Source organism: Drosophila erecta, unplaced genomic scaffold, assembly GCF_003286155.1.
Source record: "Drosophila erecta strain 14021-0224.00,06,07 unplaced genomic scaffold, DereRS2 tig00000021-arrow-pilon, whole genome shotgun sequence".
Taxonomy (NCBI): domain Eukaryota; kingdom Metazoa; phylum Arthropoda; class Insecta; order Diptera; family Drosophilidae; genus Drosophila; species Drosophila erecta.
The window spans coordinates 5,400,946-5,425,960 of record NW_020825198.1 but is presented as its reverse complement, the minus strand read 5'-3'; the positions used below and the strand labels follow the sequence as shown (position 1 = coordinate 5,425,960).

Below are 25,015 nucleotides of genomic sequence, written 5' to 3'. Positions count from 1 at the left end.
AAGAGGTCAAACAACTTTTCTGATGATTGCCGGAGAGAACCCCCCACCTCAGAAGCCACGCTCAAATTATTTGTTTACTTGTGTGTCTTGGAAAACGCATTTGGATTCGTTTTCTCCAGCACCCAGTTCCTAGCGTGACAAATCGCCTTGGAATGTGGAACTGTTTCCACAAGCCCATGCTCGCCAGATCGTACATATGTGTACTCCTGTATTTTCTTGAATTTGTATGGCCAAATATTTGCTGTTCAGCGAGCCGTAGCCACAGCCAAAGTGGGAAGCTTTTTCAGCTGGTTTCCTCTTTTTTTGCGCATTCTGCGGACCCATTGAACCTATCTGGGTTTATGTCTTTATTAAGTAAGCGATAAGTATCGCAAATGCTCAACTGATACGTACAGTGGTTTGGATTGTTCACTTCGCTGTTAACTACGAGATAAGTTTGAACAGCTTAAGTTACATGCTCGCTAAATTAAATTGCTTGACTTCAAATGAACTTGAAATCGATCAAGTGTCACGTGCGAATGTAGTTTACAGATGGTAGGAGAATGAGCCTAACCAAATAATTCGACATTAAGTTGACTTGTTCAATATTAGATAATTAAACCTAAAGGTCTAATGGCTCTGTTAAGAAAGGTTTCCCAAGAATGACAATGTTCATTGGAAACATAACACTTCCTGCTGAGATCATTGCGAATTAGGTAGATATTTAACTATCAATGTAGGGAACTTCCTGTACAACCTGAACTACATCAATGTCAATGCTCCGATGGGATCATCGTGATCATCATCATCAGCTGGCCATATTTAGTGGATCAGGGGAACTGCCGTGGGTAAGACTACTGCACAGTAGCTGTCAATTAAGCGTCTTTGGGAAATTGTTAAGTTATTAGCGGTCGTGGCAAGGAAAATTTGCATAATTGATGGCATAAAAACTGAAGAAGCGGCGGCTCCTCGAGCGATTGCAACATGGTGATTGCACATTGGGGGAGGCAGAAGGGGCTGCACCGAGTAAAAGACCACAAGGCACTAAAAAGTGAAAGTTCATTTAAGCAAGTCAAGGCGAGTTGAGCCAAGAAAAAGAAAAAAAACCAAAAAGAGGAGACCAGCAGCGTCAGTTAAAAAAAAAAAAAAAGAGTTTCCTTGAGCCAGCGGGCGGGTTTCATTACATGCCAGTTGTTACTGTAGCTGACTTTTGTTGTTGGGGGTGCCGCTGCTGCCAAATTGCTCGACTGACTGCAGCATTTGCATAAATTATTTACACTTAAATGTGGCCAGTGTTGGCCTGGCCGTCCGGCGCCATTGTCGTAATTTGTAACTAAATATGCCGCTGCTTGCTAGTCAACAAGCCAACACCAGTGAAACAGCCAGCATTTACAATGGCTTTTAGTTTTTCCATAATATTTATTTAATTTCATTAAATTTCTGCACGTCGCCGACAATGAGGAAGCCATAGACATAGACAAACTGTGTGCATAAACGATTTACGCTGATGGTCACTTAACTTTCTGACTTGGCCGAAACCCTTTTTTGGCCGGCAGGAATACGTTTCGTGTGCGTGAAAGTAAATCTTTCTTTTTGCGGCCCCAACTTGATTTTCATTTTCAGTTTCAGAAACCGAAACCAAATGCCAGCCTGCCCACTTGACTTTCGCATGCTGAGAACAAGTTGTTGCCGGTTTGCTGATTGTTGGCAGTTTGGTAACTTCGTTTCTTCGCTGTTTTTGCCGGTTCTTTCCTGTATTTTGGCACACCTGCCTGCTGCGAAAAGGAAGCCTGGCAAGGTCCGTCTTCAATCCAGTCCCCGGTCTTTCAATTAAACCTTAGCTCTTTGTTGTTAACTTCCTTTTGGAACCCTTGGCCCGGCCCGGCCCTAAAGCCAGCCTGAAAACACCTCGGTTCAGGCTTAATGACTCGACTTATTTCATTTCACATTCCGCAGAATCGAGCACTCGAGTTGCGAGTCTTTGGAACAGCTGTTTACGTTTACACAATATTCTTGGCTTTTGTTTTCCCTTTGTTAGCCGCTTTTATTAGCCTTTTTATGGCTTTATATACTTGTATTTGTTGTTTTGTTTTTCCCAATTCATTTCGTATTGCCATTCGCCGCGGCTTCGCAATGAATTATTGCAATTAAGCGCGCTTTTTGTGGCTTTTTAAAAGCCGCCACTTTTGGCATCTGTGAAAAATGTGTTGAGTTAGTTCCTAAAATACAAAATAATTACATGTTGTATACTACAAATTGCGAACTAACTTATTGCCAAGTGGTAGCAACCGAGAATCTGTTAAGTGAAAAATGGTTTGAGCGGAATTTATTAATTGGCCAGCTGGCAAAAGAAAGCTAATAGATTGAGTAATGTCTTTAGGGGTCTAAGATTATGGCATATAGTCCCATAAACGCTTTTTAAATAATACCTTTGTTATTAAATAGAACGGTTTATCTAATGAGCTGGAAAAATGCAGTAAACTATGAAAACTGATTCGACTAATTGTTTGTTAATTGTTTTTCTCTTCCGTGCACTCATTAAAGTACTTTCTAAACCGCGACCATCTCATCTTATTTCAACCCATTTCACAACCGCCTTTGGACCTCCGGCGAGTTCAATGTCGGCAATGTGCGACAAGTGTTTGAGCCGAGTCTTCAAGTCCAAGTTTAAAACCAAGTCCAAGTCCGACTTCAAGAGCAGCACCAGCGGGCCAAGCGGAGTACATTAGAGTCACGTTATGAACAGTACTTATGCGAGGGGGGCGAACTACAGATACAGACTTTGGCTACCGACTGACACTCAAGAACCTCGTTAACAAACCCTCCTCGGCCATAAACGTAAGCCACAAAAACGCCACTCTGCAGCTCCGACTCTCCTGCATATTTGCATAAACGTCTGACATTTAGCGGTACCTCGGGGAAATAGACATAGCGGGTCCAAAAGAAGTCGCCCTCTTGGTATTTCAGGCCTGATTTGATTTCGATTGGAGCTGGTGCGCCCTGCATGCTGATGATTTTTGGCGTCTTCTGGCGTTTTTTGTTTTCATACTGAACTGACATTGAATTGAAAGTTACACAACCGTCCGAGCAAATCAGCCATCATCATGACGTTATGAGCCAAGGCTTGTTTTCTGTTTTCTGTCGCCCGTCGTCCGCCCGACCAGAAATCCAAAGACAAATATTTACACAAATGAAGAGAAAAGCGAGCGATCCGGTTCGGCATAGCAATTATGCTATATCCCGCTATAGCCATCGCCATCGAAAGGGGGAAGCGGAAGGCGGGGCGGAGTGGGCGTGGCGTGCCAACAATTTGCAATATTTAGCATAAAATTGCGCAACATGCGTGTGTACAATTATGCAACAATTTTTATTATTTTCGATTCGCCTCCGCTATGTGGGGCTTGGGCTTGGCATTTGCTTGGCCCAAAGAGCCATCAAATCGAAATTAAGGCAAATTGCAAGCGGGCCTAAGCAAACAAATCTCATGCCAAAAATCCATTTCAGTGTTCGAGTGTTCAAGTGAAAATGTAAATAAATCATAGAGCGAGAAAGAGAGAGAGAGAAAATCGCGAAAGGTAAATAGACCCCGAATTAAGTAAGACAAATGTGCAAAAGTGATTGAAAGCCGCGTCGAAAATGATTGTGAAAATGGAGCCGGACGAACTGATCACATTCCGTGTCCAGTATCTGGTGGACGGCGATCCGCTCTCGGCCTGCACCGCCTTCCCGATCCCGGTGCGGGCGCCCACCTACGCCTTCGTCACCACCATGCCGCTGGCCCATCAGCTGGGCACCATCCTGCGGCTGCTCAACGCGCCCCAAAGCGTAAGCTATTCCGTTTTTACACTGGTAGAAATAAGCAGTTGATTTTGCAAGTTACTCAAAGCAGACCTGATATTTGATATTTCAATAATTTAATGCTCATTGCGGATCCTATGGCTCAATAAATGCATCTAAGTTTCTATTTTTCCCTACTTACTATCCTACACACTATACTTTTTACCCCGTTTCTACTTAGACTGGCCAGAACCGAGTACAACAGTGTTTTCCCGCTTTCTTTTTCGGTCTTAACTGGCTTAGCTTATCTCTGGCCAGCTTATCACTGGCTAAATCTTTCAGCCGAAAAAATCTTTTGTTGCGCAAAATCAGCCAAGCAACACGCATACAAATATGAAAAGGCATTAACTCTTTTACTGCGCATTTACGAGATACATTTATATATATTAAAAGGTGGATAGCGGCATTATCGCGATCAAGATTTGAAATAAAGTATTCTTTTTATTCACTATAGTTTTTGAAGGCCTTGCTAAATTAAAATGTATTTTTAAGTCATGACTACAAGTTTTTGCCAATCGCCAAACTAGTGATACAACTGCTGATTAGTTAAGCAGTTAGCTAGAAACGTATAAAGACTTCTTCGTCGTATTTGATAAAAATGTTAATAAAATATGGTTTAATATGGGTTGCAATGTGAATAATATATTGTTGCGAAATAAATATAGAAACAAATTCAATTGCAAATTGTATTTTAGCATGAAAATGAACCACGAATTTGTATAAAATTGACTTTTTGATGCGAAAGTTCGCCCTAAGCGTTTATTTATAATTTTCATTTCATACTAGCAAGCCAAATGAAGGCAAAATTAAATTTTAAATTCGCATATTTTCAGTCGGTTTTTTGCCGCCTAACTCAAATATTTGCATAGCGTGTTTAGACGCATTTAGCGTTCTACATCGCTTCCACATTTTCTATAAAATAAGCGAATGAAAGAATCACAACTCGTTTAACACGGGCAAGAATGAGCCATTATTGCCCTGGAGCAAAAAACACATAAAAAGTAAACACAATCCACAATTGATTTATTTGAGAAAATTTCGCATGAAAGCTGAAAGATTAAACTTTGGCCACAATCCCACAAAAACTGAACATTGGTCGAATGGGTTTGGTAAAGGGAAGGAAATAAGTCAATTGAAACGGAATAAGTTTTATTTGCGGCCAGCTGAGTGAGCGTTGAATTGGAAAAGCCACAACTAAAACATATAGACGCAAAGTTTTTCGTTAATCTGCAAAAGTGGTAATTGGTCAATAATGAAGGGAAAAGTTTCCAGGAAACTAAACTAAAGAGTTTAGCATATTCTTTTCCATGGCCCTATTGCAATATTTTATTGTGTGCCAAGCGATTTGAACAAATGATGCATTGCAAGGCAATGAACCCGCTCCTCCAGGAGATTCCACCCAAAAGACAATGGCAGATGCACCTCGCACCGGAGGCTCTGGATCCGACTAGGGCTTGGCTCGGTTTGGCTTCGATCTGGCTCCACACGATCCACTGGGGAAAGAGGAGTTGGCCCAAGGCTGGGCTAACTTATTGCTATCGCACAATCTGTGGCAACTAATAGGAAGTCGGAGCGAAGAACTGCAACTTCTTGGAGTGCATTGTGAAAGCCGGGCTAGTCAGCTAGCCCAGCAATTATCTAAGCCTGCCATTGTTTGGGCCTGACTTTGACTAATTTGCAAAAAAGCCACTAAGGAGCTCGAACAGCCCCATTCCCTGCCTGTCATCTGTCATCCAGTTGGAAGTTGGAAGTTGGATGTTGGATGTTGTATGTTGGAGTCGGTGGTGCTGCAAGGATACGTAAATCTTGACAAGCGGCGGCAATAAATTCTAATGAGCAAATCGCAAAAGGAAGTTCTGCTGGCTGCTGCTCCCCATCCCAGGATGTTGTCGTCGGTACCAGATTTATGTGGCAGGCAGTTGCTGATCTGGAAAGCCGCAGGAGGACCAGTGGCAGCTGTAAATGCCATTTGTCCAATTAGTCAGCGAACAGAACTTTGCTCGCTCGCTGCTCCCATGCAACTTGTTAAATTTAGCGCATTACAATAGATTCATAAATTTTCGCCGCACCGATCACTAATCTCCATTGCCGTCGTCGGTGTTTTCGATGACATCAGCCATCAGGCCATCGAGCCAAACAGATTGAGAGCCAACAATGTTCAAAAAATAAATAATCATTGCCGGCCAATACAAGCGCTACTCAATAAGTTTTTTGTGCTGTTCGGAGTATTTTAATTGTTAGGTCACCCAAAATAAATTATAAACTAAATTTGGCGCGGCAAAGCAAAACACTGGATAGGAATACCTGATTCTGTATATTAAAAAATGCTTAGAACACATCATGTTGAACGAATAACTATGTTTATTTTTATTTAACTATGTAATTATTTAGAAATAAAGTACTGTAGCTTAGGGTATAAGTCGCTCGGCCAGTTGAACGAGAAAAAGCTTATTTCACTTTGTTTCGATTTCAATTTGAATGTTATTCTTTCTGCCAATTATTTTTTTAGCTTTGCTTTTGCTTTGGTCCCCCCCGTACAAAAAGTACATAAATTCTATTCTCGTAGAATTAGATAGGCATATCGGGAGTTTTACCAATCAATTGAAGCCAAACAAAGGCCGATAAAAGTATTAAACACGCTGACTGAAGTGAAAAGCCACCAAGCAATCAATTTAACATGTTTTTGCGGTTCAGCAATTAAATGTTACAATAAAAACTAATTTAATTAATTATATTAATCGTTGTATTGAGGGCATTGCGTCATTTACATGTGTCATTCACACGACCGGACAATATTCAAATTCAAAGTCAATCAAATTAGTTCGGTCAGCTTATCCGCCTGAATGAGCCAGGAAAATTTCCATTACCCATTTTATAGTGTACCCACGTCGGCCAAATATTTGAGCCACGTTGACACTTACGCATCTCTGGCTATTTGCAAAAATAATTCGCACAAGACGTCCACTTCTCTTTGAAGTTTTTAAGTTCAATTAGCAGAGCCGTCCGTCAGATTTTGCGGTCAGATGAGGGTCAATCAACTTTGATTGATGTGAAAGCAAAAGTGTTAGTCACCTGAATCAGCACACAAAAACAAGGTCAGGCATTTATGGATCTTTGTGTTATTATTTTTAGATTGTTAGCGATCCCTGATAATATCAATACGTATTACTCGACTCTCAGGTTTTTAAATAGTTGTTTTGATTACCTTTGGCGGACATAGATAATCTGAAATATATCATTCAGTCATTACTGATTATAAATCGCCATCATTATCGGTGTGTACCACCGATTCCAATTAAAATTCCACTTTAATTTAACTCCCCTTATGGTTGTAGAAAATGTGAAAAATTAATGAAAATTAATAGGAAATTTGTCATATCCATCAATAAGTTTTTTCAACAACATTTAACCGCGTGCCAACAATTTGAAAATATTTATATCTTTTCCTAACCATTCGCGACTTCAGCTGGATTTTGTTTAGCTATTTTACATTTTCTCCTCGTCGAATTTTATGCTTGCCGCCCTAACTGTGTCAATAGCCACATTTATCTGTTCGCCAAAAATCACTTTGATTAAAAATCTTGTCATGCTTCATGAAAGAAAATAATCAAAAAAGCCACCGATACAAAATTTGCATAGAGTTGTGAATGAATCAATGAATACGAGTGTAAAAGACGAAAGACGAAGGCGAAATATAAATAAATCATAAAAGCGAGCCGGACTGGATTTAGTTTTTGGGCAATGTTTGCTTTGATTTTAATTGCCCGTTGGCCAACATAGAGTGGCGTTTATAAATAGCGACTAAGCACGCATTTGACACATAATTTGAATGTGAATTTCCAGCTTGGCAAACAATGACGGCCCAACTTGGTCTAGAAAGTTTTTCCCTGCCCAAATGCTGAATCAACATGCGGAAGTTTGGCCGAAGGCGAAATTCGCTCCGCAAGTCGAGAGCTCTCTTTTTGATAAGAAATCGTGACTCCCTAGACAGCCTGGTACTTTGAGATATATTTTGTATAGTCGTATTAAGTGGAGAGTCATCGCGTCATTTACCTAGGAAATCTTGAATTGGTTTGGTCATCATGCCTCGTGTTTACTCAATGAAATTCAATCATGAATTAATCACTGCGCTGATGTCGTTGAAGTGTTTATAGAAAAGTTATTTAATAGTTCCACGAAAAGTCACTGACCACGCGGTCAGTACTTTAATGCGGCAAATGTTCTTTGTTTGAAGAAATCCCTCAGGACATGCGAAGAGTTTCTTGTGGGGGTGTGTCCTGACAAGAAGCCAAACAAAGGAAACTGACCAAACCCTAATCCAAAAATGGCTTTTTCTACTTCAGCCAAGGCGTGTCCAAGGGGGCGTATGTGTAATCTTCCACCCGGATGACGGGCAGTATTTTTTCTTTCTTTTCCCATCGTTTTGTTTACTTTTTCACACATTAAGCAAGCGACGGCGACACAGATAATTCCATGTTGCCCGGTAATTGTTCTGTAAATGCAGAAATAATTACTTTCAATGCGCCAATAAAACAACATCTGCGACCGCCGTCAATCAGCGCGTTTGTGCGCACGCAGCAGGAGCTTGATCAATCAGCGGCTGGAAAACGGAAAACTGAAAACTGAAATCCGAAGTCCGATGTCTGATGTGCGATGTCTGTTGTCTGTTGTGTGTTGTCTGAAAACCGAAAGCAGAGAAAAGTAGGTGACCAGTCGGCGACGACGCGTCATCTTGGTCTTGGCCACCAATCAACTGGCGTCCTCAATGTGCGCCTAAACGAAATCGTCTGCGGACTTGCAATGTAGCGTCCGTCATTGCACACTGAGAGAAATCAGAACAGCTATAACATACTTGGTTAATAGTGATTGCCAGCATAAATATCAGTGATTGTGGTAATAAAAGTTATTGTCAAGTTTTATTATTTCCTTCTGCTTTACAAAATTAAAAAAATTAAGAAGTGTGGTAAAAACACTAAAGCCTAGCTGGTCAACAAAATACTAGAGCGCTTATAGTTTTGCAAATAAAGAATATATGTTTAGAGGTGTAAAGCACCTGTTTAATATTGCACTCAAATTTCTCTGCGTGTCTCAAAACGTTCTACGCTGCTGCAGCACATCAACCTCTCCAACCACAACTCAGGCCCAAAGTCAAACTCAAACTCAAACCCCATCGCCATCGCCATCAGCATCAGCATCAGCTTCTTTCTCTTTGGCTTGAGTCGAGACCATAAACAACTTTTACTGCGTAGTGCGGTAGTGGCAAGATCGGCGTTGCCATTTACTTTTAGCCAGACTTTAATTATAATTGCCAGCGAAACTAAGCTTCTCCTTACTGCCCCATCCCCTTGCAGATCGACGATGCAGCCATCCAGGTGTACAAGGATGGCGACTACGGAGCCTACTTGGATCTGGAGTCATCGCTGGCCGAGCAGACCGAGGAAATCGAGGGAGTCAACGTCAGGTGAGCAAACGATATTGGGGGGCATAACCCCTCCAACATTTGGCTCAAAGCGACGGCTAATGAGCTCGGACAGAAAAGAATTGTCAGCCCACATGAGGGGCACACCTGGTGCACTGCACCCACTCGCAAGCATTTGTCGGGGGATTTCACTTTTGCAACCTCAGGTGGAGCTGTTGCTGCTGCATATTACCTTGAACTCATTTTCATATTTGGGATGCTGCTAAAACGAAGTGAGATATTTGAGGGCTGAAAGAATGATACACAGTTTAAGCACATAGGTGGAAAATAAAATCAATAAGATGCAGCTAGATAGTATTAAATGCAATCAAGCAAGATTTAGAGCTCCTTGTGATCGGGAAACTCTGGGAAACTGATCCGGTCGAACCCCTCTGGGTTATTGGGGCAACTGGTCGTGGGTGGCACTGTCAGCCTTTCACCGAAATGCAACATATTACACATACGCCATGTGGGACCGCCTGGACCGACACAGCGATCGGCATCGCGATCGGAGTCGCCATCTCCGCTCTCGCTAATAAAGTTATTTGGCCGGGCCATAAAAAACTGTCGCTATCTGTGGCACAGGAAACCGAGTTGGCTATCTGCCTGCCTGGCTGGTTACCTGCTTAGTTGCCTGCCACTCTGCCACTCTGCCACTCTGCCGCTCTGACCGGTGGATTGCTCAGTGGATTGTTTGAAGACATTTGCATGCCACGACATTGCTACGTGCAACTTGTTGCCTCGCCGCACTCTGCAGTTAATTTGCATTTAATCCGCGCACAGCCGCAGAAAAAGAAGTCCAGAGACAAAAAATATATACAAATAAAAAAGCGCTCGCCACGTCACTTTTGAGTCGTCGTTGTCGTAGCTCGGCAGTGGTTATATTTACATTTTTTGCTCTTTTCTCATAACTGGCATGCATGTTATTAGTGCACAAGTACATCTAAATACCCCTTAAAAATGATGTTATTAGCAACCATATGAAGCTCTGCCTAAAATTTGGGAAACATAAATTTGCATTACTTGCATCTAAGTATTTAATGATCGACTACAGAGACTGGAGAATTTTATATCCTTTCCAAAATATTAATGTCCAAGAAGGTCTCTATAAAAGGTGGTTGGATTTTCGGTTGATAGGAAATCTTAAATAACGAATAACCATAATAATGGTTTTGTTGATAATGTGCAGTTTCTGTATTCGTACTCTTTTTGAGGTATCTTTCAGTCGCTTCCAGTTCTTCCCTATTCACTTCTTAGCTTTTCTTTACTTTTCGCGGCCAGTCTAGGGAACGTGATGTCATGGCATGGGCAGGCGCTAGAGCAGCTCCACAGAACTCACAAAACCTGAGAGCACAAAGAAAAACGATGTACGCGACGGGGCACAAGTGTCAAAGTAAGAGCAGCAGCCTTAAAAAAGATGTTGGCAACAAAGATGGCCATAACCGTACCAGGTTCACAGTCAACGTTCTGGAGTTGCTTAACCCTCGACGGCGGCACGGGAATGGATGGATTTCTGGTCTATTTCTGACTTTCACTTCTGCGCCGCATCCGCGTCCATGATCATCATCAGTCATCAGTGGGGCGGAGCAGCCATCTAAGCCGTATCTGCAGTCTTTGAAATTATAACGTAAATGTCGCCGCGTCTGCGCAAATTGCCGCCACTTTGCGGCGCAAACTCGTCCCCACTCTATTTACGAGTGGTGTGGCGCCACAGGCAGTGGAGTGTTTTCCCTCTGGCCATGGCCAGAATGGTTAGAATGGGAACTTGGCTCAGTCCGATGGCCACTAATCATGCTTATCGCATTAGTCATGGCAGCGCGAGCTCGCATGCAAATCATGCGCTTCAATTCGCATCAAAATTCCGCGGAAGGTGCCCGCCGTCAATCTGCAGAAAGGAGAGACGCGTTACCAACAAACACACAGGTGTGTCTTGGACACTTGGACAGCAGCGGCTCAGACACTCAGACCCTCAGATACCCAGTTACTCAGTTACTCAGCTACTCACCTTTGTCTATATGGCATTCTATATGGGAAGCATATGAGCCCGGAGTGGCGGTCGGACTGCCTGCCGCCCCATAGTCCATTTTCAATTATCTGCGTCGTTTGTTATTACTTTTATTATGACCACCTGGGAACGGGGTGAGGCGCAGTGGGCACCAGCGGGTAATCAATGTTCTTAAGCGGGCAATGAACCGGGTTTTAACTCCATGGGCCAGAGTGGCGGGGGCTCGAGGTGCCGGCCCTAATCTTTGTGTTTTGGCACTTCACGTGGTGAAAAGTGGTTCATATAAGCGTGCATTTCATAAAAGCTTAAAGACTGAACAGTGTACAGCAGCCAAGTTGCAGTAAAGAAGGTTTATCAAAAGCACAATTATATCAGATTATTAGGAATTATTCTGCGAAATCGGAGTTCAAACTAATGGTATTTTCTGTTGGCAATCCGCAGCCGCAAGAACTCGCTGGTGGTGCGAACGCAGTTAAATGTGCGCGTGCATGCCATAATTGGTAAGTGAATCAATGCCTATTGCCCATACGCCCCGTGTAACCAAGTGACTTTGATCTCGCAGAGAAGCTGCTCTCCGCACAGGGCAGTGACCTGCGGCGCGCTCTCTTCTCGCTGAAGCAGGTGTTCCAGGAGGATAAGGATCTGGTGCACGCCTTCGTGGCCCTCGGCGGGCTCAATTGCTTGGTGCGCGTGGGCAATTGTGCGGATCAAAACTATCAGAATTACATTCTGCGGGCCCTCGGCCAGGTGAGTCCAACTCCATCGCCTTGGCGATCCACGATGGGAACATTGGCTAATTATGTCATTGGATGCGGCGGCAGGTCATGCTCTATGTGGACGGAATGAACGGCGTGATGAAGCATGAGCCGACGATGCAGTGGCTCTACTCGCTGATTGCCTCCAATTACCGCTCCGTGGTGAAGACCGCCCTCAAGCTGTTGCTGGTCTTCGTGGAGTACGCCGAGTCCAACTGCTATGTGCTGGTCAGTGCCATTCACGCAGTGGACGCTTCCCAGGGCACACTGCCGTGGTCAAATATAATGAGGTAAGTCAGCCGGAGCCTACTTTTGGGATGGGTCAAATATCAACTCTGGTTTCTCTCATTTGCAGACTGCTTAAGGACTACGACAATGCGGATGCCGAGCTGGTCATCTATGCCACTTCTCTGATAAACAAAACCCTAGCGGGTCTAAATGATCAGGACAGCTTCTACGACGAAAGCGATCTTCTAGAGCAGCAGGGCATGGAGACTGTGATCCAGCGTTATATGTCCAAGCCGGGCACAGATTTGGATCTCCTCGATCAGCTGCAACTGTATGAGGCTGTGCTGAAGTGAGTAAACATTTTAGCTGCATTGGTATGAATCTCACAAGTATTTCATTACTTAGATTTGAGGATGGTGAGTCGGATGGACAGCGTCTGCCGCAGAACTCGATGCGAAAAACGCAACGCTATCGCCCGGGAACAAATACCACTGAACGGCGCAAATCGCGTCGCCACAGCACGGATAATAGTCCCGCACCACTCACAAAGGTGCTGCCCACCACTGTCCTCCGGATGACACCCACACAGGCCACCGTGGATGAGGACAGTTCTGGATCCACCAACTCTACGGAATTTAGCGGAGGGCTCTTCAATGAGAAGAAACGTAAGTATTCTGTAGTAGATACTCTGTGCTCTGCAGGACTAAGCTCACCCTAATCTTTTCCAGCTCGCGATGGAGCAGGCGTGACTCCAGGACTTCGAAGAAGACGAGAGCGGGCGGAGCGGCACAAGAGCTTCCTGAAGGAGCAACAGGAGGCGGCTGCCAATGGAATCTTCGCTGCTCTCGAGCAGCGCGAGGGACTGGGTAAGTACTCGGTGTAAAGTCATAGTTAATGTACACAAGCTGCTTTTGACTTGAGCCAATAACTAACTTGTGATTCTCTCTCCCACCGAAACGCTAATCACTGTGTGTATTATTGTCCCGCTGTTCACCCGCTGATCATGCTAACCACAACCAAACAAAACAAACACCATACCATGCCGCAAATAGGCCAAATTGTAACTGCCATACCCGCCACCATTCAAACCGGCGACAGCCCGCCGCAGTCCCTGCAACATGAGGCACCACCGTGCAACAACATCAGCGGAATCTCCAGCATCAGTAACAACAACGTTAGCAACCTTAGCTGCAATGACACGCCGAACAACAGCCTCCTGGTGATGAGTCCTAGCAAGCAACTGCTCACCGGAAGCCACAGCATCTCCATCATAAACAACAGCTTCGATAAGGCGAGCAATAACAATCAGAGCGAGTTCCTGACCAAGAAGAACCTATTCCGGGAACGCAATTCAACTGTGATCAATGGTATAATGAAGAATATCCAGCAAACCGATAGTGCCTATAAGAAGTACGAGAACGAGGCGAACCGTCTGAACAACTACTATAGTCAGTCGCCGAAACATCAGATCCATCAGCCAATTCAGCCAACGCCAGAGGTCCTTTTGAGTCCCAAAAAAACGCTGAATGCTTCTGGGTTCGACTTCACGCCCGCTCCCCTCAGTTCCACCCCGGTTAAGTGTGATGTGCTGCCGGAACCGGAGCCACTCAGTCCGGTCAAGAAACCCGCTGCGGCCCCACCACCGCCTCCTCCACCGCCACCGCCGCCTCCACCGCCACCTGGCTGGTGGCACGCCCCCATCTACAGCTGCCCGCCAGCTCGTACCCTAACCAGTACTAACCCAGAGCTGCTGCCGCATCCGCCGGATCCTACAGGTGGGTCTCAACCTAAGCCCTAACCCCATGCCATTTACCTGTGTGTGTTGCATACTTGCGAGCGCCGCCATTACATCCACATTGCATTGCGCATCTGCCGCTGCATACTTTTGAGGGCTAAGATCTGATGAGTGTGCCTAACTTTACGCTGGTTATGTATCGCAGATATGGACAGCGAGGACAAGCAGCTGCTGCTCCAACTGAAGCGGGACCACACCGTCAAGGATCTCACCCAGAAGCTGAGCAACCTGCCCATGAGTCCCACGCAGGATTCCGCCAATCGTGCCCTCGTCGGCGATATGTCCGGCTTGATTTCGAAGGCCAAGGAGGGTCTGGCCAAGAGCAAGAGCAAGGGAGATATATCCAGGTAAGCACCAGATATTCCTTTTCGTTGTATCCCAGCCAGCTATTGGCTAGGAGCTAAACACTGAGTAGAACGTGCGAGTGTCAACAGTAGTTTGTCAGATATCAAACTGTTGGCTACTTTCGGTGGTCGTTACCCTCTTTCTGGTAATCAAGGTTTTAAGTAAGTTTGGGACTTTTTTGTACAGCTCCATATCAAAATGAATTGATTTCCACCAGCTTTCAATAAATTTTCACCACTTGCCCCTTTAAATTATAGAAAATGATAGATGTTTTACAAGCTAAGATTTACGAGAATATATGGCGCCACCAGTTGCAGATAAGAAATCCGGCAAAGCCATTTCAGATAAGCAGTATCTTACACTAGGTGTTGTGGGGATTTGCTTTCCAAATCGTTGAAGCAATAAAACTGAATGGGAACAAGCTCCCCCCAAACAGGCAATCACTTAGCTCACAGATGGTCAAGATTTATTGGTTGGTATCAGAAGGGTTCGGTTCACGTGTAGCTTATCCGTAGATGGGGTTGTACTTCTCGTACAGGACGACGTAGGCGGCCTTGGCGTCTTCGACGGACAGTCCCTTGCGGCTCAGCCAGGCATCGTACTTGGCGGCACCCTCGGCATCGGCGGGCTTCTCGATGTTGATGTCGCCCTCCTGGAACTGCTTGTACAGGCCGTAGAACTCCAGGAACACCTCCGTTGGGGGCTTCTTGCTGAAGGCCTTGGTCTTTTCGAGGATAGCGTTGAACTGCAGATCGCAGGGGAGTTAGTGAGTTCTGGGTCCCGATCTTTGCGATCATTAACTTACGTCGGCCATATTGCTGGAGTTATGCTGGACAAATGTGACTTGTCCCTGTCAGTGCACCGCCTTTATACCGCCCGAAAAAAGGGGTAGTTATAGTTGACAACAATTATCTGTATATACTATAGAAATCGATAAGGGTTACCACTGCAAGCCGATAATGTGGGAGTCCATTGTGCAAATTTAATAGATTAGATTTATGTACCAGTTTCGTAAGAGTTAAGTTGCTCGCCTAGCCTATCACACTTCGTCATCGGCTTTCTCAAATCCCTAGAAAGTAACTTTCCTCTCCCTCTCGTTGCCTGATTTTTGATTTCTTATCATGTGAAGTGCTGGCCTTAGTTTGTCGGAGATAAGGTCGTTTATGGTCCCCCCTATACATTTTACCGCGATAGCACACTTAGCTGGAAGTAGGAGAGTAAGATAAAAGCTATAATAAGGTGTCTTAAACATTGTTCCCTTTGCAGATCTTCTAGTGTCGATCAGGACATAAAGAAGTCTGAGCCCAAGAAGTCGGAAAACGAACTTCACTGGGAGGAACTGGTTAGGAACATGACAAGGCCCCTGAATCTTTGCGATCTGGACTTTACGGACCTGAGGGACGATGACGAGAAGGATGTGCTGGCCCCCCGAAGTTTGGGCGCAGGAATACCCCCGCCGCCACCCCCGTTGGGTGGAGCCATTGCCCCACCGCCCATGATGCCGCCCAGCCTGGCGCCTCCACCCATGTACGGATATGGCGGCAGTCTGACCAACAGTGTCAACTCGCTGAATGGCTCCATAAATGGGGAACTGGTTAATGGCAATAACACCATCAAAAAGAACAAGAAAACGGTGAGCTTAATCATTGTTTGATATCAAAAATGGGGACTTACATATTGTATGAAATACACCCAAAGGTCAAGCTCTTCTGGAAGGAAGTGCGCGAGGACATGATACCGCAGGTGGTGGGCAAGACCATTTGGGATGAGCTGCCCGATGCCAACGTGGACACCCAGAAGCTCGAACATCTCTTTGAGTCCCGGGCCAAAGACTTGATGACCAAGGTTCGTAATCCTCTAACCAAAGACACCTCTGTAACACCTTATGTAACACCCAATTGGTCAAAGGTTCTCGAAATTCAATGGATCTACGATAATTGTGATTAAATTAGTAATAGGCTCTCCTTTAAGTGTGTGTTGCGTTAACAAAATGCGAATGATTTTTGTATTCTTCTTTCCCCTTCTATTTATGGATATCTTGTATAATTCTTAATCCTAAATGTCGAACGGTCTGTTTGCGGATAAATCTACATAAATGTTGTGCTAAACTCAAACCAAAATGCAAATAATTCTCAAATATTCAAATGTTTTCCAATGTCTCTAGGAGGTGAGTGCCAATCAAAACGTTATTAAATTTGTTTGTCTTTTTGTCTCTCTATCTCTACAAACATACGTCTCACCATAACTCACGATCTATTGCCCATTATGTTTTGTGTTTTGGTGCTGGTTAATATCACTATTTCTTATACACTCTATCACACCCACGTACACTTGAAGAAACGATCTAGTTGCTAACAGTACAGAACAGCACAGAGACTCCACTCCAATTCCGCACTTCCAATTCTGCACCCAACACTCTCGTTTTCTCTTTGCACCACTGTGTTCTTATCTCCGACCGATCGCAGCCTGATCGAAAGGTATTAACTATATCCCGCTGACCTTGCAGAAACAACAAGAGCTGAACAAGAGCAAAGAGATCATCGTGCTTGATCACAAGCGCTCCAATGCCATCAACATTGCGATCACCAAGCTGCCTCCTCCGAGGGCCATTAAGACGGCCATCCTCAAGATGGATGCCACCGTGGTCACTCGGGAGGGAATCGATAAGCTACTCAATATGCTGCCCACCGATGAGGAGCGTGGCAAGATCCAGGAGGCCCAGCTATCCAACCCGGAGCTGCCCCTGGGCAGTGCCGAGCAGTTCCTGTTGACCCTGGCCTCCATTTCGGAGCTGGAAGCCCGCCTGAAGTTGTGGGCTTTCCGTCTGGACTTTGACAACAGTGAGGTAAGCTATAACGCTGGAGATTAGAAGAAGACTGACTCATCTAACATCACCATTCCCCTATTTATCCATAGAAAGAGATTGCGGAACCCCTGATGGACCTCAAGCAAGGCATTGAGATCCTGCGTCAGAATCGCACCTTCCGCAGCATCCTCTCCACACTGCTGTCTGTGGGCATCTTTCTGAATGGAGCTCCCGTCAAGGGATTCCAGATCGAGTATCTGGCAAAGGTTCCGGAAGTGAAGGACACGGTGCACAAACACTCGCTGCTGCACCACCTCTGCCACATGGTCATGGAATCGAGCAGTGATACCAGTGATCTGTACTCCGAGATTGGACCCATTACCCGAGCCTCCAAGGCGGACTTCACGGACTTGGCACACAATCTCAATCAGTTGGAGGCGGAGTGCAAGGCATGCTGGGATCGCCTGAAGCTAATTGCCAAACACGACTGTCCGCCACCGTTGAAGCAGAAGCTGGTGGACTTCCTGGCCGATTGTGCGGAGCGCATCATTATCCTGCAAATCGTCCATCGACGCGTGATGAATCGCTACCGGAAGTTCCTTTTGTGGCTGGGAATGCCGCAGCACAGTGTGGCGGAATCGCGTCCCAACGAATTCTGCCGCACTCTCTCCGAGTTCGCCCTGGAATACCGCACCACCCGGGAGCGGGTGCAGCAGCAGCTGGAGAAGAAGGCCAACCACCGGGAGCGGAACAAGACCCGTGGAAAGCTGATCATCGACATGGCCAAGTTCAAGACCAAAGATGACGTGGCCGATGATGAGTTGAAGTGAGCTTATTAGTCTTAATTCGTTGACCAATTCTTATCGGAAGACGTTTAATAATATTAACATGACATTTAGTATACATTTTGATGTGATAAATCAAACCACGGGGAAATCTTATCTCCACTAAAATGACCTGAATTTCTAATGAACATTTTGAAGTGATTTAGAGCTGGAAGGTTGTAGTTTCCTTATCGCGTCTATAGTTCTTTGACCTTAGCCGTTATATATTTAGTAAAAACTTGGCATCTAGACTAATTGAGTTAATGTTCCAGAAAACTGCTGGACACATCGAGTGCCGACCAGGCCGATGGCACACTCACCTGGCGGAGGCGACGAGCGGAACAGCTCCGCTCACCAATTACGCGGCAAAGCGAGGAGCAGTTCACCGATGGCGACGATGAGATCTTGGAATCCCTGGTCAAGACCGCCACCAAGGCTCCAGGCACCCGGACAACGCCGAGGGAACGGAAACGGACGCGCCACGCGGATCGCAAATCATGTAAGTTGGCCGCACTAGTAATACGAATGAGATCCACGTCCAAAACTCCGACAGTGAGAATACGTTTTAATGAAAAGGTGTTGGCCTATATCTTTTCGAATCGCACACAGCGCGCTATGTCTATAACCTCTAGCTGGACACTTTCAACCAGAACACACTACACCATCAGTAATTCCACAGAGAAACTATATATATATAGTACACAGATACTTATTTCCCACACAAAATTCCAAATTTACACAAATACCTGCAGTTTCCCCCACTTATTTATAATATATTCCCGATTACGCAGCTTTTGCCCCACTTAGTTTTGCCAGCTTACGAATCTGTTGCCTATATTGGGTTTTAATTTTTCTCCATCTCGTTCTCTTACCATTAACGCACCAATCCAACAAACCAATAAAAACCAAATCAAATAAATCCAAACCCAACCAATCTGATATATTGACTATCGAAGTGAAGCGCAGCCGCACGCGCGAAGGATTCACAGTTGAAAGAGCACCATCGCCGTAGAAACCGTTACTGTTAACCGAATCCGTAACCGTGGCCAAAAGAACAGCCAACTGTTTTTTAGGTTTTACCTTTTTTGGTTAGTGAATTGAATTGTGTTTAGTTCTACACCTTCTTTCTTATGATATGTTTGTTAACTACCTTTGGCTGACACTTGTACTCAGCTTCATTTTTGGAACCTTTGGCTTTTGTTAAGATCCGGTTCTTAAGCATGGTAAAACCCAAACTTGAAAGCCCTGAAAGTTTTATATATAATATACATTTGCATGTGGTTCAACGTATATTCCAAAATTCAGGCAACTAACCAGCATGCCCTACAGAGTTAACATTGAATGATAGCCTATGCCAACTAATTAAAGATCGTATACCTCTATCTCTGTTATAATATTCAATGTATTTTGCAGTACGTCGCACGCTGAAAAACGGTCTGACCGAGGAGGAGAAACAGCACGTGGCTGCCTTAATACAAACCTATTAGGATAAGCACATACTTACGAGTGTATGTACATCGTAGATACCCGCATCACATCCGAGATAACCCATCCCAGTGACGTCACAAGTCGGGCACTACGCGCACAGACTGAAATTGGCGATCTCAGGCGAGCAAGCGAACCCAGAAATTACCCCTTTTATACGACAACGTGCGCATGATTGGTACTTGTTTTAATATTTTTATTTGCCACGGCAGCGTCGAGTACCAACAACAACACTGCAACGAAAAGTCCTTAAACAAAAGCGTTCTTCATCGTGTTTTTCTGTTATTTAATTTTTGTTTTTGCTTCTGCTAAGTATTATTAATTAAACGTAATTCAATAAACCTGTATTAGTAGTTGAAAACGATTTTAATGTTAGAATTTGGATCACAAGAAATTTCGATATCCTGTACGGCATCATTAAATTTGTACCAAAACAACACGACACGGTTTGTGCTTTCTAAATTATCTTAAGCCTTAATGTTATGTCTAACTTAATTACGAAAATCAATAAATAAAACATATTTATTTACATACGAAGCATTGGTGCGTTTTTCCTGCGATTTTTGCAGCGCCGATCAAAATTTCCCAGCGATTTTAGTCGCGTGGAACTCGTATGCCTTTTGCGTTAAAGAGTATTGCATACTTGTGGGCTGCTGCCTAAAAGCCATTTGTGCATGGCTGCTGAACATAATCGAGGCAAAAGCCTCGGTTGTCTATATCATTGGGCGCTTCCACTCCGTCCGTGTGGAAATAAAGCCGGAAAGGACGAACACTTGCTGTGGGCATATATTAAAGAAAATATTTCATTTTTTTATCGGGTAGGATCTACATACATTGCACTGTTTTGGCGAGCATTCCGGCCTCCGCACTAAAAGTGCCTCCGCAGACGCGATCCTCGCATCCTGGCAGAGGTGGAATCCTGTCCGCCGATCGAATGCAGCCAATCAGTAGCCAGTCGCTTGTGCAGCCGTTTAGGTTGGGTGGCATGCCCCCTCCACCGCCCACCATCGTGGCCACCGGATTGTTGGAGTTGCCAGTGAGTGTGAACGATCTGGATCTGTTGTTCTCCAGATCCGGACATGCGTTGTACTGAATGCCGCAAAAGTTGCGCTCGTTCCGGATGCAGATGCTGTAGTCCTGATTGGACAGCTGTCTTCCGCCCACCGAGTTGTAATTAAAGCTGCGCACACGCCCACTAATTGCAGTGTAGTACTGCAGACAGCCTTGGTCCGCTCGACTGATGCTTCCGCAGTGGATTTGGGTGACCCGGATGCGCCACAGGCGCGGAAAACTTGCGCTGGTGATCACCGACAAAACAATCGGATTGCTCTGGCCGAGACCCGCGTCAATGTACACTGCGAAAACACAAGGTTGGCATTGAGAAGGCAGACGGTTATGTTTGCGGAGCTAATCTTGAGAAGTGCTCATAAAAGTAAGTATTTACACACTAGTTTTGGTGCCGTATCTTCTCATTCAACATGATTAAGCTGTAGCATTCTATGTTTAAAAAAAGTTATGTTTTCAAATGCAGAGAATATTTTATATAATGTCAGACTGATAGTGGAATGACTGTTTCAATTTCTTCCGGTACTCAAGCTGTTCTAAAAGCACGGAAACTCACTGTGATCCCCCGTTGAACTGCCACAAATGGTGGGCGTGGGACTGCCGCCGGATATGAGCAACTGATCCTGATTGCAGAGATGATTGGCCGCCTCTGGCGGAGCTATCGAGAACATATCCAGATCCAAGCGTAGCTGGCAGATGTCCGGATGCAGTTTTTGCACTGTTACCTGGCAGCTTCCGGTGCCATCGTAGACATCCGGGTGATTGGGATTCACAAAGTAGGTGGAGTTCTCGCGTATGACACCGCCGCACGTCTGAAGAACTGAACGAAGGGATTAGAACAGGCGCTACCCTTCACCTTTACCACCAGTTGCGGAACTCACAGATGCAGCAGACGCCATAGCCGCCGCCACAAGGACCAGCCGGTATGCCATTCCGCAGCACACAATCCTTGCTGGGAATGCAATTTCCTTGTTCGCCCGAGGGCGCTGAACAGCTGCCAGGACCGATGGGTACCAGGGCGAAGATGGGCAGAACTGGTGGATATGTTACACAGAATTTAAATCAATTTTACTCTAACTGCTAGGCCTAGCCAGCTTTAAGACCCACATTTGGATTCGCGCCAGCGTGGAGCAGGAGTTAGCCACTTGCTGCCGAAGAGCATATCCCGCCAACTGTTTGTCGGAGTTTGTTTTTGAATTTTACAGGTGGCCAGGACCAGAAGGCAGGAGAGCAGAGTCAGTTGCAGATGCAACATGATGAATAATCCACTGGAAGATCGGTAGTAGCTGGGCAGATCCGCTCGCGTTGATTTGTGACTTTGTAATGAAAGGTAGCAGCTGCGTGGGTGACAATTTATTTCACTTGGCGCGGCAAAAAGTTTAATGACCGCAATTTGTTCAACGCTTTTCGCTTTTTAGTTTTAGTAAGCCCAAACGCCACTGAGTTTAGCTAAATATTAATTACAATAACAAAACGCAACCGTCACAACAATTAGATGCGCCACAATCATCAAAGTGCCGGGGGCCTTTCGGATGTTTTTGGATGGTTGGGATGGTTGGGATGGTTGGCTGCGATGGGAGGTGGTCCCATCTCTGTGCTCTCGCTTTCCACCGTTTGTTTCCTGTTGCGAATTTGTTTTCCACACCTTTGGGCGCCCATTAAATGTGGAGCAACACCACCCGTAGGCCCGATATCGGAGCATGAAAGTGCCGAGCAATTTGTTTACGGCATACAGTCATCACAAAAATGTTTTGGTAATGGCAATGTATAACAGCTTTACACCATTTTGACGTCATTGCTTCATATGTCTAATTTGATTACGCAGCACTCACGCAATTGGGTCAATGTCAATTAAATTAAGGCATATTTGAAATAAATGCAGATACCTCCCAATTTGTTTCCACTGTTTTATGGCGAAAGAACTGACCTTCGCAATAGAATTTGCGAGGCTTTTAACCCTGGCAACATGAGATGGCCAAAACAACGATAAGCTTTTAGCTTAATAGGGATAACAAGTGTTTTATTGCTGGAATTCTTAAGAACTTTTTTCGGTTGTTGACTTGTCTACTGACAATAAATTTGGTAGGGTATTTAACATGAATAGCAGATACAACATTTATTATTACAATTATTTTTGGATTGCAGACGGATTCAGGAATTTTTCTCGTAACACCACTTGATTCTGATCGAATTGAAGAAATAAAATGTAATTTTTGAGTGCAATAATAGATTCATAGAAAAATATCAAGTTTATTACATAAACATTTAATTCACCATTTGAAAATACGAGTATACCATATCTAGCAATTGTAAAACATTTTCTGACATATACTTAGATATGCCGTAGATAAGATTAATAGGCAATCTTAATGATCAATGTTATCTAGAAAGTTTGAAATGTTAAAATGCTTCAAGTCTCATAAAATTAAGTTGCAAAAGTTTTTGTTTATTTCGCAGTTTACATATGAGGTAGTAAAGGTGTTTAAAATTAATTCAATAGTTCTATAGCGGATTCTCCCTGTCGCATTCGACGGAATCCCCCACTTCACAAAGATCCACGCAGTATTTGCCGGAATTAATCGAGCAGATCTTGTTGTCCTTGCACTTGGCGACCTGGCCAGTCAGATTGGAGCCATCGCACATCTGGAAGGTGGTGCGGCTGGTGCAGACGAATATGCTGTTTCCATCGCAGGTGGGGCAGGATCCATCAGCAGTGGCCGAGCAGGAGGGTTCCACCACACCGCTGTCCATGCAGATGATGGCCAGGTCGGTGCAGACCTTGTTATCCGGACACTGGAGCACCTGGTTGGGCGCCACATTATCGGAGCACAAGCTATAGTGCGTTTCATTCAGGCACTTCACATTGTTGCTGGTCTGGCAGCTGTTGCACACTCCTTGGACCATAACTGCCACAGAGCTAAGAACCACAATGAGGCACTGAAAGCGATAAATTTGATAAAGGTTTTCCCCAAGAGCATAAACCGCGTGCTTACTAGATTTTTCAGGATCTGGGACTGTTGCATTGTGTTGACTTTGACTGTGACTAACGGACTACTGTGCTAACCAAATGTTACGGGGCTTTTATAAGAACTGGCTCTGGGAAACAGCAGATAGCCTCAGCGTTTTACACCGCGGATTACGTATGCTAAAGATCTTGGAATATATGATACTGTTTGCCCCGTAGCGCTCCCGTGCTACCCGAAGATTGCGCTACTAGGAAGATCACGTTTATGGCATCCCGCGGCATTGAAAGATAAGTGTTATGGCCCCGAGATCATCTCAGAGATATGACTCCAGCTCGGGGCTTATAAAGCTGGGCGGTTGCTCCTTAAAGACTTAATCGTCATTTCGAAATGAAAGCGTGCATACTGAGCGTACTACTAAGTGCTCTTGTGGCACCGACCATTGTTAGTGCCGCATGTGGCCAGTGTGAGGATGCGCACAGCTGCATCGGTGAATCGGTATTCCAGTTGTGCTACGATGGTATGTTATAAGTACTTTCAATGATCTTCGAAATCATAGTTCCTACTTCCAGGTGTCCGGGACCAGACTATCAACTACACCTGCCCCGAATCGAAACCCATTTGCACGACCTACGGGATTATTTGTATGCCCAACGACACAAATGTAGATCGCGGCTGTGGTGATGTCTCCAATTGCGGGGTTTGCTCAGATACCACAACTTTCGCCTGTACCTCAAGGACCACCTTTGCTATTTGCGACAATGGAGTAGTTTCCGGCAACAGTTTCGACTGTGCAGATGATTTTGTCTGCAGTGTTAGCGGTGCAGGCAGCGGAAGTCCTTGTGTTTCCCGTTGCGATTCCACCGACTCAGATATATGTGATCGAGTCTTGGAAGCCGAAGGGGAAAGCACCACTGAATCAGTGACTACCACCGACACACCCACTGCCACTCCCACTAGCACTCCCACTGTCACAGCCACTACGGAACCATCCACAGTCACCGCTGACTCTTCGACAGGATCGACAGGGGATACCTCCACTGGATCCTCCTCCGAAACTTCATCGGACATCCCGACGGATAGCACCGCAACTGTCACTGTTTCCGAAAGCACTACCCAGAGTACTGCCACAACTCCAGCCTTCAATGAAGTCACCTATTGCCAGGGAATCAACTCAACGGGTCGCTATCCCATACCCAATGACACAGAGTGTACTAGGTACCACATCCTATTTGGTTAAATAGGTAATGAGTTTAAATGACTATTTCTCTGGATTTTTCTAGCTACATCTACTGTGTTCTGAGGAGTGGAAGCTGGACAGGATTACTCTATAATTGCCAAGCGCAGAGGCCTTACTTCGATGCTGATACTTTAAATTGTGGTACAGTACAGCCATTGTATGCCGGATGCACAAACTTAGCTTGAGTCAACGCAATTTTATTTAGTAAACGCACTTGAAAATAAAACTGT

At 44.9% G+C, this 25,015-nt stretch overlaps 5 protein-coding genes across 9 annotated transcripts in view; 2 read left to right on the top strand and 3 right to left on the bottom strand.

Moving 5' to 3' along the window:
* The window catches only part of LOC6544784 (FH1/FH2 domain-containing protein 3), a 40,248-nt gene extending 20,196 nt beyond the window's left edge, over positions 1 to 20,052 (top strand). Inside the window, exons 2-18 of one of the 5 annotated variants that reach the window (XR_001448520.2) lie at positions 3,484 to 3,804; positions 9,168 to 9,277; positions 11,721 to 11,779; positions 11,842 to 12,026; positions 12,101 to 12,324; positions 12,390 to 12,611; positions 12,668 to 12,927; positions 12,991 to 13,128; positions 13,315 to 14,037; positions 14,203 to 14,404; positions 15,669 to 16,035; positions 16,101 to 16,247; positions 16,909 to 17,247; positions 17,319 to 18,034; positions 18,305 to 18,531; positions 18,989 to 19,120; positions 19,446 to 19,487. Coding sequence is in view for 4 of the 5 variants with exons in the window: in XM_001971568.3 (XP_001971604.1) it covers positions 3,616 to 3,804; positions 9,168 to 9,277; positions 11,721 to 11,779; positions 11,842 to 12,026; positions 12,101 to 12,324; positions 12,390 to 12,611; positions 12,668 to 12,927; positions 12,991 to 13,128; positions 13,315 to 14,037; positions 14,203 to 14,404; positions 15,669 to 16,035; positions 16,101 to 16,247; positions 16,909 to 17,247; positions 17,319 to 18,034; positions 18,305 to 18,531; positions 19,446 to 19,519 (4,182 nt within the window). In the remaining variant the exon portion in view is untranslated. Of the gene's footprint in view, positions 1 to 3,483; positions 3,805 to 9,167; positions 9,278 to 11,720; positions 11,780 to 11,841; positions 12,027 to 12,100; positions 12,325 to 12,389; positions 12,612 to 12,667; positions 12,928 to 12,990; positions 13,129 to 13,314; positions 14,038 to 14,202; positions 14,405 to 15,668; positions 16,036 to 16,100; positions 16,249 to 16,906; positions 17,248 to 17,318; positions 18,035 to 18,304; positions 18,532 to 18,988; positions 19,121 to 19,445 lie in introns of all 5 variants that reach the window. The other 4 variants (XM_001971568.3, XM_015157909.2, XM_015157911.2 and 1 more) reach the window with 4 other exon arrangements.
* Positions 14,847 to 15,301, bottom strand: LOC6544785 (acyl-CoA-binding protein). Its single transcript, XM_001971569.3, has 2 exons — positions 15,208 to 15,301; positions 14,847 to 15,147 (listed from the first exon to the last, which is right to left on the bottom strand). The coding sequence occupies exons 1-2, from the start codon at positions 15,214 to 15,216 to the stop codon at positions 14,908 to 14,910; spliced, it is 249 nt and encodes an 82-aa protein (XP_001971605.1). The 5' UTR covers positions 15,217 to 15,301; the 3' UTR covers positions 14,847 to 14,907.
* Positions 20,053 to 20,062: 10 nt separating the features above from the next.
* Positions 20,063 to 21,891, bottom strand: LOC6544783. The gene is made up of 5 exons (XM_001971567.3): positions 21,690 to 21,891; positions 21,464 to 21,616; positions 21,139 to 21,402; positions 20,351 to 20,872; positions 20,063 to 20,293 (listed from the first exon to the last, which is right to left on the bottom strand). The coding sequence occupies exons 1-5, from the start codon at positions 21,835 to 21,837 to the stop codon at positions 20,175 to 20,177; spliced, it is 1,206 nt and encodes a 401-aa protein (XP_001971603.1). The 5' UTR covers positions 21,838 to 21,891; the 3' UTR covers positions 20,063 to 20,174.
* Positions 21,892 to 23,049: 1,158 nt separating this feature from the next.
* On the bottom strand, positions 23,050 to 23,670 carry LOC6544782. The gene is made up of 2 exons (XM_001971566.3): positions 23,576 to 23,670; positions 23,050 to 23,519 (listed from the first exon to the last, which is right to left on the bottom strand). The coding sequence occupies exons 1-2, from the start codon at positions 23,603 to 23,605 to the stop codon at positions 23,085 to 23,087; spliced, it is 465 nt and encodes a 154-aa protein (XP_001971602.1). The 5' UTR covers positions 23,606 to 23,670; the 3' UTR covers positions 23,050 to 23,084.
* Positions 23,671 to 23,921: 251 nt separating this feature from the next.
* LOC6544780 (protein psiD) lies at positions 23,922 to 24,999 on the top strand. Its single transcript, XM_001971564.3, has 3 exons — positions 23,922 to 24,065; positions 24,118 to 24,763; positions 24,829 to 24,999. Exons 1-3 carry the CDS (start codon positions 23,936 to 23,938, stop codon positions 24,968 to 24,970), a joined length of 918 nt encoding a protein of 305 aa, XP_001971600.2. The 5' UTR covers positions 23,922 to 23,935; the 3' UTR covers positions 24,971 to 24,999.
* Positions 25,000 to 25,015: the final 16 nt, after the last annotated feature.